This window comes from Gymnogyps californianus, chromosome 15 (genome assembly GCF_018139145.2).
Source record: "Gymnogyps californianus isolate 813 chromosome 15, ASM1813914v2, whole genome shotgun sequence".
Lineage (NCBI taxonomy): Eukaryota > Metazoa > Chordata > Aves > Accipitriformes > Cathartidae > Gymnogyps > Gymnogyps californianus.
This window is the reverse complement of record NC_059485.1, coordinates 18,485,701-18,498,886: the sequence shown is the minus strand read 5'-3', so window position 1 is coordinate 18,498,886 and position 13,186 is coordinate 18,485,701. Positions and strand designations below refer to the sequence as shown.

The 13,186-nt window shown below is 51.6% G+C and overlaps 1 protein-coding gene across 1 annotated transcript; it reads right to left on the bottom strand.

Annotated features, from left to right (window-relative positions):
- Positions 1–4: 4 nt before the first annotated feature.
- VRK3 (VRK serine/threonine kinase 3) lies at positions 5–9,751 on the bottom strand. Its single transcript, XM_050906215.1, has 12 exons — positions 9,651–9,751; positions 9,214–9,548; positions 7,717–7,769; positions 5,775–5,841; positions 4,306–4,390; positions 3,718–3,820; positions 3,266–3,358; positions 2,920–3,052; positions 2,028–2,148; positions 1,682–1,740; positions 1,075–1,223; positions 5–352 (listed from the first exon to the last, which is right to left on the bottom strand). Exons 1-11 carry the CDS (start codon positions 9,749–9,751, stop codon positions 1,075–1,077), a joined length of 1,299 nt encoding a protein of 432 aa, XP_050762172.1. The 3' UTR covers positions 5–352.
- Between the last annotated feature and the right edge of the window lie 3,435 nt (positions 9,752–13,186).

Sequence of the window (13,186 nt, the reverse complement as noted above, 5' to 3'; positions counted from 1 at the left end):
CGGGTGCTTGTCCACAAAGTTTATTACAAAACTATGTACTGCCACTGTAGTTAGTTAAAAAAAGAAAAGTCCCTGATGTAGTTTTTCTGTGCCAGGCTTCACCCTTCTCCCGGTGGCTACATTGCAGTTCTGCAGCTACTGCTTACAATGACTTGCCATGCAGGAGTGTCTTCACATTAACTTGTTACAGCAGCAGCTCAAAATTCAGCGTTAGGTCACATTAAAATTGGAAGAAAACACTTATAAAAACCTCTCTCAGTTCTAAAACAGGTAGGTAAAAGTTAAATATCTGCAGGAAAGGCCTCACACTGCAGAAAGCTTTGAACTCTTTTCCTGTGCAAGTTCTCTTGATCTGAAAGAAAAGGTATAAAATGGGAACATTAATTAGTTCAGTTCCTTCCCAGGAAGAGTAAATTAGGTGATGAGGAGCTAGCTCCATGTTCCAGTGGCCTTGGCTGATGCAGCCCTGGCCTAAAACCAGATCTGTCTCTGTATCAAGCCTCAGTCTTGGAGGTGCCTCATGGATAAACAGAGCACCTGGGCCTAGAAAGCCACAGCTTACTGCCACAGGCCCAAGGCAATAAAACCAGAACTACAAGCTGCTTTCTGAACAGGAACAGCAAAAGATACAGCCCAGAGCCTCGGTTCTTTTTAAAAAAAAAAAAAAAAAGGACCAGATTGCATCAGTCTGCATTTTGCTAACACCTCCACACCCCTGCAGACCGTTCAGCCTTTGCTTTATTAACCCTTGTATTCCTCCAAGGACAAGTATTTCCATAAAAAGTTGAGGAAACACATGCTGTAACATAGGCTAAGCCCGGCTTTGTGTAGCACTGGACTGGTCTCTTACTAGGGAATGCTGAAGGGCCAGTGCTCCCTCCACACATCAGGAGGAGCACCTAGGTCTCACTCAGAGATTTCACAGACCAGCCTGCTCTGTCCTCACCTCCTGACTGCTGCCCGCAGCACCCCAGGGCACATGGAGCAGGGCAGCAGCAGCGCGCTGCTCCTGTGCTCACAGCAGGACAGGGACAAGTGCTTTGTGCTGCTGCAATCTAAACTACTGGCACTTACTTAGGGCACCATTTTGATATCCACAGAGTCATAAGCTGAAGCTTTCATCTTTTCCAGTGGCTTCTTGAAGAGCTGCCGCAGGCCCTTGTAGTCAGGCTTCTCCTCATACTCTAGTGCCATTACTTGCTGCAGGTAGCTCTGTAGGGCATCTGCAAAGCAAGGAACATCACTGCATGGAGCAGCACAGCAACTCTTTACAAAGCTGCCAAAGCCTTCTCAGACTGCTCTCCCTGTAGACAGTTCACCCACCTACCTTGGCCAGCTGCGGAGAGGGAAAACAAAACCAAAGACTAATATGAAGCTCAAAGACAGGATGGGGAAAAGACCTCTAGCCCCAAATTTTGCATTTTTAAAGCCACCAGAACACTTGCCTCTTCAGCAAGGCTCATGAATACAGATAACGGGTAGCAGCCCTCCTTGTTTTGCTGTAAAGAAAACAAGGGATTTGTTCACAGGAGGAGCCTGGCAATCAGTCCACACAATGCTTGGTCACTGTCACCAGTGGAAGCCATCCTGGACTAGCACCCCAGAACAGAGAAGGTTCTAGCTTCAGGTACAGTCAATCCTCCTTCCCCAAGTCCCACAGACACAGACAGCAAGCCCGTACCTGGAATGGATCTCTGCCTGAAGCACAGTCGGAGAAGGCATATCACATCCCCTTTGTACCTGGAATAATCAGTGCAGAGTGCTGTCAGATGAGAAGCAACGGAGCAGGCACCCGAACAGCCTGTCTTTGGCAATAGGGGTAAAAAAGGCTGAATTCAGATGGCCACATTCTGAACGCAGCAGAAGTCAGGGTTCATCAAACACCCTGCGGCCAGGCTCAGCCTTTACTGTGGGATTTACCCACATCCCAATAGTGTACTATGACTGAATGATTTCTCTTCAGTCACAAAACCTCCCTCACTGCTTTCTGCTGAGCATTTCCCAAGAGAGTAGATGATTTCTCCTACTTTTCCTTCTTTTCCACCACAGTTTCTACTTTGTCCAGCTCATCAGACCAAGGCAAGAAGCCACAGAGCCATTTCAGAAGACAGTAGCCCAGAGATTCCAAGTCACTCCGGCGAGATGGTCCTGATGGGAAGGAAGAGATATTCATGTGTGAAAAAACAGAGTTTGAGAGCCATCCCAGAAGAGGCCCAGGCTAGCGCCTCTCCTCCAAAGGCGAGTAAGGACTCCAGCACTCACTGCACAACCTTGGAAGTCTCTATTATTTGAGGTGCCCCTTCTGTAAAACAGGCAGCCTCATGAAGGGGGCACAAGTCTGAAGAGCAGACGTAAAGAAATGCAAGAGCTTCATTAAGATGTGCTCTAGGATAGCAGGCTCCCAGAAGTATTGATAACTCACACAGCTGAAGAATCACCTCCAAGCCTCTGGAGGAAGATCTGCCCAGTCTGAAGGCTGGGAGAGAACAGTCACATCCCAACCAGGAGAGGAACTGGCTAATTTAAATGCCTTTCCAGCTCTCACTGCTTCAAGGTCAGAGCAGAGCCTGCTGCAAATCTGTTTTGGGCAGGGATCCAGTATGGCTTGAAACAGATCCCTGCGAAGCCAGCACGAAGCGGCTCTGTTTTCTGTTCCTCGCACGCCTGCAGTAGCCAAGGCTCCAGATGGAGGAGGAACATCCCTGCACCTCTTGCTGCAGTCACTGAGTGACCTGGCAAGCCTCACCACAGCAGCCGAGAGAGAGGCAAGAGGAAACAGCCCAAAAAGGAATGTTGTTCCAGGTGCACGTGAATGCCTGGAAAGCAGCAGGAACAGAAATGCCAGCAGGGAGCCCGAGCTCCAGAGAGCACTGCCACAGCAACAGCTCTAGCTGGCTTCTGTCAGAAACCAAGACTCACCCGCTCCCTTGTGGCTGTCCAGACTGATAAACTCTATCGTGCCTTCATGAGGGGACCTGCTGCCTTCGCGCTGAGCCACGTGCTTTCCTCCTGGGCAGTAACGGAACGCATAGCAATAGCCTGCTAGGGTCACCTAGAAGACATCACGAAGGACGCATCTGAGCGTGTGTGTGGTGTGAATTCTGCTTACAGTGTAGCCTGCAATCGTGCACCACAGCACCTGCTTGAGCACTGCACAGACTGCACTGCTCCCCTGCCCTGCAGCAGGAACCTGGGTGTTGCTCTATCCCATTTCACAAGCCCACCTTCGCTGCCATTTCCTTGCAGCGCTCCTCCCGCTCCCTACCTGTGTGAGGTCTGCTGGGTTCAAATAGATGTTCTCAGCTGTGATGTTCCCATGCACATATTCGTTTTCATGAATGTACTCCAGGCAGTCTAGCTAGGAGTAAACAGAAGAGGCAAGCATATGAGAACCACGCAGACTCCTTCAGCACCCTGGCTGTCACTGAGCTCGACCCTCCCCAGCTCCCTGCAGCTGTGTGGAGGAGCACAAAAAGCACCGTGTCTCACAGCCTCTAATTTTCAAGTGTCAGGTTTCTCTCATTCTCCTTACCCCAAATTCCCTCAACGTGACATGTTGCTCAAAAGATGCTACTCAAGTTTACAACAGGCTCGAGAGATGCTACTTAAGAGACCCCAGCCAACCCCCTGGATCAGCTTTAAAACACCTTTGAAAGATCTGGAAGTTATAGGTCTTTTCTGAAAAAGTCTCTTAGAAAGTATTGGTTCTCTACATACCAGCCGGACTATGATCTGAAAAGCTGCCTTCTCCCTCAGTAGGTGTAAGCCATCATTCAGGACAGACTGAAGAGTTCTTCCTAAGTCAGAGAACACCAAAAACCTGCAAGAGACAAGGGCTTAGCACATAGCAGTACCTACCAGATTTGGAAACCCCGCAAGAGACACTCATCAAGCGATCCACCTGGATTAGACCCCCCTTCAACTCCAAGTTGACCTGGGCCAACATTTCCTCAAGTTTTAGTAACAGAAAACTTCTTGAAAAGGAGAGACATGCTGATCATGTGTTGCAGATACACAGCCCAAGCCTCCCCTTTGTGTTAAGCTTAAAAGGTAAGAATAAGGCATCCCCTGGCCTGAGGGGCAGAAGCAGCAAAAACAATGACTTCACAAGCAACACAAGGACTGAACGAAACAGGATAATGAGAGAGGCAAACCATAAATGAGATAGGAGCAGTGCATAAGGTTAGAAGCCCAGGGGACAATGAGAAAAGAAATAGCAGGCAGCAAGGAGAAAAGAGGGAAAGCTCAAGAAGACGCAGTTGTGGACAAAAGAGCTCAGCTGTGCCCTTCGTGGAGTCACCTCACCTGTAGCTATCTGCATGCAGTCCAAAGCCAACGCAATTGGGGATTCCCAGGAACGGCACAGAGTGCCACTTCTTCCACTTCTCCACTAGAAGGGGAGAGAAGAGGACAGAGTGCGGCAGACGCTGCTAAGGAGCTCCAGAACGAAGGAGCTCAGTCAGGGATGCCCTTTCTCCAAAGGCCTGCTCTGCCCTGGGCAGCTCACAGCTGGAAGCCTCTCTCATACCGATTCTGCCCCAGAAATGCCAGCCTAATGTGCTGGAGTATCGGCATGTCAATGCACATAGCACTGCAAAGCAACAATGCTGTGGTTTAACCCCAGCCGGCAGCTCAGCACCACGCAGCCGCTCGCTCGCTCCCCCCACCCAGGGGGATGGGGGAGAGAATCAAAAGGAAAAAAAAAAAAAAACCTCATGGGTTGAGATAAAGACAGTTTAATAGGACAGAAAGGAAGGAAAATAATAATAATGATAATAATAATAAAATGACAATAATAGTAATAGAATTAGAATATACAAAGCAAGTGATGCACAATGCAGTTGCTCAGCGCTCGCCGACCGATGCCCAGTCAGTTCCCGAGCAGCGATCCGCCCCTCCCGGCCAACTCCCCCCAGTTTATATACTGGGCATGACGTCATATGGTCTGGAATATCCCTTTGGCCAGTTGGGGTCAGCTGTCCTGGCTGTGTCCCCTCCCAGCTTCTTGTGCCCCTCCAGCCTTCTTGCTGGCTGGGCATGGGAAGCTGAAAAATCCTTGACTTGGTCTGAACACTACTTAGCTACAACTGAAAACATCAGCGTGTTATCAACATTATTCTCCTACTAAATCCAAACCACTGCACTCTACCAGCTACTAAGAAGAAAATTAACTCTTTCCCAGCTGAAACCAGGACAAAGAATAAGACAGAAAGGATGCTGGGAATACCAGGGCAAGGCTAAGGCATGCGGTTCCTATAGGGCTAGCTAAAACAAGAAGCAGGGAGAGAGAGAGAGGGATGGAGAAGCAGATTTTTATGGTCCTCCCAGAAGCGCAGGTTTGACATTAATTCCTCCATCACTGCTACTCAAACACCTACCCACATTCTCCGGTCAGCTTTGCTCTTGCTCAGGTTTTTGGGTCAATGGAGTAAATAGCAGACAGCAGCTGACAAAAACGCCCATGGAAGGGGCACAGAAGAGAGAGGGAGCCAAGGCAGCTCAGGCTGCAGGGCTGAACCGCTACCAGTGAGATCGAGACAAAGCATGGGCAGAGCAAGAAAGCTTCAAAACGCCAATACTGCAGTGTCCTAAGGTACCCAGAGACTCCTGGGAGAGCAGGCTCTTGGCTGAACTTCGCAGCACTCTGGCACCAACCAAGCAGTGAATTAGTTTATTCTAGCCTGGCCTTCTGAGAGACTCACGTAACTGATGAGAGAGGGATGCCTGTTTTCCTAACAAGCAGCCTAGTCCTTGCCCTTCCAAGAAGCACCAACCTGTGCCTGCCTTCGCAGCTCGCTGGAAAAAGTTCTGTTCATTGTAGATCTTGCCATCTTTGACATCCTAAAGGGAACAGGAAGGAGCGTTACTTCAGCCACACACACCCTGCTAGAAAGGGAAACTTGGGCAAGATTGCTACAAGACCTTCACTACTCATTTTAAAGAAAGCAGCAATCCCCCCAAAAAAATCAAATACGACATCAGCAACAGAGCTGAGAACGGAGCTCAGGTCTTTTGGTTCGCTATTTAACGCTGTGCCTAACAACCACATAAACTCTGAGCATCAGCACAGAACAAGGGAGTGGCTGTCTCACGTTGGACGTTTCAAGCACTACCACTTAGAACTGTCTGTGGGTTAAAAGCATCTAGACAATGCAGATCATCTGGCAACCCAGAGCGAGCTCTAGTCCCAAAGCTGTTATTTTAAATGGAGCCAGAAGTGACCTTCTTATCCACAGCACAGGTGAGGTTATTTCTGCAAACAGGCAAGTCCCAACAAAGAACTGTAACATTTTATTCTAGCTGTCAGAAAGTGAGACAAGAAAGTCTGTATTTGTGACATTCAGGTGTCTGGGTAATGTGCTGAAATCTTAAGAGCATCTTTTTAAACCAGTAAGTGTCTTTTGCTACTGCTGTTATCAAGTGACCTGAAATGCATATAGTTTACAGTCAATATGTACGTGTTTGCCTACGCACATGTATATACATACTCAGCATACTGCAGGCTAACTTAGGACAGATGCTATTATGCATGGGAGGAGGCAGCAGTTTTATATCCTGGCAGGTTTGATACCAAAGGCCCTACCCACAGCTGGCCAAGGTAGCTGGAGGATCAGCAGGCTCCAGACAACACAACCAACCATGTTCCAGAGGATATTTTATTCTGCACCTTGCCTGGTGAGGCAATCTTAGCCATCAAACCCAGGAGCCAAAATGCTCTCGTCTGCCATATCATACTCTACAGTCCTCTGCAACCGCAAGGGCTGGGCTGCACCGTCAGAAGACTGCCAAGCAAAACACCAAAAGATGCCAAAGGTGCAAAACAGAGGAGCTGGGAGTGTTGCGTACAGAAGCGATTAGAGTTTCCCACTTACTGGTTCTAGTTTTGTGGCACTTAGCTGTCTTTTCTCATTAACACTGTATTCTTTCTCCATCCTTTTAAATGTCTCTTCTGACAAAAGAGAGCGTGATTTTAAAGTGCCTGCAAGAGTGGGCACCACCAGGTCCCCCCGAGCCATTAGTCAGCACTGGTCTTCCTACAGACAAGCAACCCCCAAGAGCCAGAGCAGACAAGAAAACAGTCTGTCTGCTCTGGTTTGTGAGTTACTGAAAATCAATCAACTGAATTTCCATTGCAGAACAGCTATTACTGGAAATAGCACGTTTCTGGAGAACCCAAGTTATTGGCAAGTGCCTAGAAAGCTGGCTTGGAACTCCAATTATAATTACTGTTTGTTTTAAAAATGTGCTCTGGCCTGGCAGAGTCTTTCAGTGCTGGTTCATCACGCTACCTCAGCACAGCCACCAAATTCTAACCTCTCCAGTTTTCCCAGACTTCAGCAGGGTATGTGCACACTTGCCATACAGAAAAGAAGTAGGTCTGACATGAATGAACCAAGATCTCTACCTTACACCACCAAATTCAGTTTCGGAGATTACTGAGCCTGGTAGATCAAAGAGGCAACCTTCTGTGATGAAGGCTTTTCATTTTTTGAATCCTCATATCTATTTTTTTTTACACCTTTAGTGGAAGAGCCAACCTCTACTGAAATCCAAGCATGGCACTCTCAGGAAGTTATATCCATCTCCTAAGCTAGGAGGAGCCTCCATGACCACTTCCCCTGAATTCGGACACTCTTAGCCATACCGGCCAAATGGGTCGGGCCCTGGACACAGTACACTATGCACTATTCCTTACCCAAACAGATCAAAACTCACAAGTTTGAGGGAGTATCTTTGCTTTTGAGGACAGGTTCCAGATGCTGACTGCGCTGTGGAAGGATGGAACAGATGTGGTTACAGGAGCACGGAAAAGAGGTACTTGCAGTGTCAGCGGCATCATTAAATGCAGCCTGTGCAGCCGGCTTTTACTTATCCTCTGCTTCTTTCACTTGGTCTTTGCAAAAGCATCCTCTGTGACAGTGTCTTCCCAGATTACTACAAAATAATTCTTACCTTGCTCCAGAAGCACAGCACCCCTGACATGCTTCGAGTGCAGTTCTGCTTAAGTCACAGAAGCATCTAGGCATGGCTACAGTAGTGGGGTGCTTTGAAGGTGGTATGTAAAGAACAAATCATTAGTAGAATCTCAAAGGCACCCCCAAATTCATTTGCTGAGCGTTCCCTCCAGCTCACTTCGTAGTTTGTCAAGTCTGCAAGAGATGCCAAAGTCCCTTCTGCTCCGCATGGATGTTAGAGTTATATGTGGCCTTCCTTCTCCAAAAAGATTTGCACCCATTACTTGGCCTTGGGGTAGTTCCTCTGCTCCTGCTGTTAGACCGAGTGCTATACGCAGGTTATCTGCTGCTCGTCACCCAAAAGGTGTTTCTATAAAAGCACCCTCCACTCTAATAACAACGACATTGATTTTCTCTTTTTCTAACATCACATCTTTTTAACGACATAGGTGGATGCCCAAACTTTGTTATGCAACAGCATAAGTAATTAAAAAGAAACTAAAGCCAAGTATCAGGCAAAGCTTACTAACAGAGAAAATTCCTCCTGAACAGTTTCCAAGTTAACAACAGAGAATAAGATCAAAAGCTTTCCTTTGGAAGTTTACAACTAGACTAGAGAGAAAAGATTAGCAGTCACTATAGAGCTGAGAAGCAGCCCAGATGATTTAGCTGCTTTCTTTTGGCCCCCCAAACAGGCTGAGAATCCAGAATTAACATTTAGTCGATACTGACACCACCTACAACACAGGAACTCCTTTCCGGTGCTGGCAGCATTTAGGTTTTGAACCTAAAAACTAGAAAGAGGAAGTATGGCCCCGAACGATTTGCATTTCATCAAGTAACGGAGCAGCCCAGCCTCCGCTCCATCTTACGCCAGTGCTAACATCCGCGTTGGCAGGGTCACTAACAGGCGGATGCCCAGCGTGGGAATGCCAGACCCCTCGGGCCAGCCGGTCACTGCCATCCCGGAGGACACCCCCAGACTGTCATCACCTCCCCACCGTGCCGTCCGCTCACGGAGGGTTCTGGCGGTTTAGGGACCTCCCGACAGCCGTCCCCGAACACCGACAGCGGCTGCGGGCCCCTGCGAAGTGTCCAGCCTAACAGCCAGGGACAGGCAGTGCCCACAGCAGGGCCCGCTCCTGCCTGCCCGCCCTGACCCCGGCCCCTGCCCGCTGCCCACCCCTCTCCGCCCCCTGCCTCCCGAGAAGGCCGGGCCCGCTCCCGGGACCCCCGCCCGCCCCGGACCCCACAGCACCTTCGTACATCAGCCCGCAGCCGCGCTGCTCCAGGAGCCGGACCAGCCTCCACTGCCTGCTGCCCTGGTCCGTCAGGACCGCGTCCGCCGGGAGCGGCACCGCCGGGCCCTTGCGGGGCGAGCGGGAGCTGGGCCTCGCCGGGGCCGAGGGTCGGGCTGGGGAAGCCCGCGGGGAGGCCGCGGGGCTCCGGGCCTGCTGCCGCGGCGGGGCCGGTGCCGTCTGCTCCGTCTCCTCCTCCTGCTGCAGCGGCGGGGGCAGCCTCCCGCCGCAGGCCGGGCAGAAGCGGAAGGCGGGCTCCACGCCGCGCCCGCACTGCGGGCAGAACCGGCTCACTCTGCGGGCACAGCGGGCACAGCCGTCAGCGTGCGTCCGCCCACCCGCCGCGCCGCGCCCCACCGGGCCGGGCCGCCCCGCTCCCTCCCGCCCCCGCCCTCACCGCCACCTCGGGGAGGCGCAGGCCGCCTCGGGCCCCGGCTGCTCCGGCGCCGCTCCCGCCGGCCCCCGCCGCCCGCGGCCCCGCCGCCCGCGGCCCGACATCGCCCCGCCGGCGGCGCCCCCCCCCCCGCCCGCGCACACCACGCATGCGCCGGCACCGGCCACCGTTCGCGCATGCGCCGGCCACAGTCTCCACATGCGCGGCGGAGGCCGCGCATGCGCACGAGCCCCCCCCAGGAGCGCCGCGGCCCCGGCAGGGGAGGGGGCATTGAGGGGAGGGGGGGCACCGGCGGTCACGGCGGTTCCTCGGCCACGGGTGTCCGTGGGCCGGCCGGGGACAGGCAGAGCGGCCGCCGTGGGCGAGCCTGGGCCAGAGCGGAGGGAAGGAGCCGCCCCGGTGGAGGCCGGCGGCCGCCTCGGGGGTCTCCTCGGGCCTCCCTCAGGCAGGAGCAGGCGGTGTCCCCAGTGCTTCCCTCCGGGGTCCGGCTGCTCGTTTGTTACTCAAGAAGGGACATCAGCAAGCTGCTTAAAAATGACCTCCGGACTGCAGAACAGGTTCTCAGCAGTTAATGAGTGCTAATCAGTGACATAGGGCTGGGAGGAGTAGCTCTGTACATTCAGTGTGTATGTGTGTATATGCCATCCCTTCTGTACATTGTAGGCCTACAAACCTCAGGCACCAATATATCACCATAAATGAAGCGTAGGTGTGCTTATACCTTTCCCTTCTGGAGAGATGAGACCGAGGTTTGCTGGGGGAAGGTGCCCGGCACACAAGGCCCCATGGCTCGGGGGAGAAGGGGGTGGGTGAGGCGTGCGCAGTGGGGACCCGGAGCTGCTTGTCCCAGAGAACATCTCACGTGTAATGACGTCGCTTTTCAAAGCCCGTCCCAGCGAGCCATCCAAACACCGTGGCCGTGGGGTGCGAACAGGAGCGAAGGGGAACGGGAAGGTGACAGCTCGTACCACGTAGAGCCGAGTGGCAGCAGTTGCTCTCACAAAAGCTTAGCGGGGAAGGAGGAATGAGCTCGGTGTGCAGATGGTGGAAGGTACAGCAGCAGTGGAAGGCAGCATAAAACAATGCACAGGGTATCAGCCCTATGACTGAGCCCACCACAGAGCTCTGGGGCTTGGAAGAGGCGTCTCCAGGCAAGATACTCTGCACAGACCTCGTCCTGCCGCGGGCTGGTCGCCCCTTCCCAATCCCTCCAAACACCGGCACGTGTTCCTAACATTCACTAAGTCCCAGCAAAGCAAAAACTCTGCCAAATGACACTGGGAGGCTTGACACGTGTTCAGATTGGTTTCTGCAGCCTGTTGCTGGGATTTTTCTTTAAAGCATGTGGACACCGGGCAGGTTGGCCGGGTTCTCGCATTCCTCCCTACCACTTTCATCAGGACACGGCACTCTACAATCACTCTTTTTCATTTTTCCCTGGCATTGTAGGCGGCAGCAGGGGTGCGCTGAATTGGCTTACCTTCACTCTCACCCCCCACTGCACAACCTTCTTTTCAGTTCCAGTTATTCCCGCACCCCATACAGGTACAGACGGCAATTCCTTTGTTAACCAAAGCATCCCCTCAGAATTTTGATGGAAAAGAAGCGGTCCTTCTTCATTAAATTGGTTTGAATTTACCCTTACAGGCTGGTGTGTGGTATTTTGTCTTCCCCTGGTTCTTGAATCAAGCTCAGCGATCATTGTACGAAAGCCCTCCACGGTGACTGGTGGCACCGCTGTGAATGCCTTGTTTCAGCAATGATTTATTAAGCCTAGCACTTACCATTTTATTTTTTTTAAACTTTTTAAAACAGTGTTAATTCATGATCATAGCTCTGTAATTTCGTTGGTGGTTGCCTAGGGAACAATGATCACGACCTGATTACATTCAATTTGGGCAGAGAATAATCCATTCAGTAAACAAAAATACATGGTGCTTTAAAAAGTCAAACCCCATAAATACAAGAAAAACTCTGAGAAAAAACAGTGATGGGAAAAAGCAGACAGAAAACTGTGGAAAAAGACAATTCTTTAAGATTTATTTCCAAGACCCACCAAGCTAGCATCACAGAAGAGAAACTCCCACCCTACTTCAGTGGCATATTGAAAATAATAATTAGCAATAAAAAAGAAAGCCATAATAAATGGATGAAAGGGGAAATAGCAATTTTCTCCACTTCATAACTGGTAATTTGCATCAGCAGCGCGGCAGGGCGAGCCGGGTGCCTGCAGTTACGCTGTAGGGGATTGTGTCCGTGGGCATTGCACCTTCCACCTGCTCTCAGCTCAGCGGGAATTTGCTCCTTCTTTCCTGCCTCGGGCATTGAAAACCAGCCTGGATTTTGGGCTGCAGAGGAGGACCAACTCCTGGAGAGCCTCCGGAGAGCAGGACAGAGCAGATCCCGAGGTCAAGCTTTGCTGCTTTGAACCTTCAGGCTCTCAAGCCCCACAAGGGAGCACGGGAGCGCCTGGCCCGGAGCTGCTCAGGTGCTGCTGGTGTCCCAAAGGGCTGTCAGGGCACGCAGGAGGTGGGTGAGGAATTGGGGAGCGCCTGGGGTTGGTCCTGGAGCAAGGTACCAGGCTCTGGACACTGGGGAAGTGCCACTGGGCTGGTGCGCCCAGCGCAGCCGCAGTGGGGTAGGACCAGAGTGGGGAGACCTGGGACCGTTCAAAGGCTGAGTCAGAGCGAGCAACAGGGATCCTGCCCTTGTCCTCTTCAGCCAGGAGTGGCTGGGAGCACCTTGGACTTGCTGCAGCCCCAGCAAAACCAACCCTCTGCGTGCTCTCCTGCTCCCTTTTGAATCCATTTGCACGCTTGATCTCTGCAGCAGAGGCAGCCTCCCACGACGTGGTAATGCACAGTTTGAAAAGTTCTTCCTGTCGTTTTTAAACCAGATCCAGCCCTGTGTTCCTTGAACAAGGTGTTCCTTGAAGCTCTGCTCTAGGAAATGAAAATATTCTTTCCTTTTTTCCCCTCTCAGGGACCAGGTCCCTTCCCCGTGGCCCTGCCAGGCTGCAGCGTCCACCACGTCTCTCCCCCGTGGGAGCTGCTCTGTCTCCCTGCTCGGCTGCTTCTCTGCCTCACTGCCCTGTCCTCTGCGAGCTGCCCTAGCCGTGCTCGCCCATCGCAGCAATCCCAGCAATTTCTTCCTAATGCCCTTTTCCCTCAGTTACCAACGCAGAGCGTGCAGGCAAAGCACCCGTGAGGACTCCAGCATCTCTTTCCTGAATGACAGAGCTCATTTAAAGCCCATCGCTGTCTACACATGGGGTTACTTTTACGTTGCCTTGAATTTAATTATATTGAATTGCATTTGATGTCTGCTCAGCCGCTTGACATCATGTGATCCCTTTCCAGCTCTTCACAGTCAGCTTTAGATTTGACCATCGAAACACTATAGCGTCAGCAAGATCTGCTCTTTTTTATGCGGGTATTGACTAGCACAGGTCTGGCACAGATCCTGTCCATTTATTCCTACCCTTGTCTCCTAACCTTTAAGCAGTTAGTTTGGAAGCAAAACCTCACTGTTAATCCATG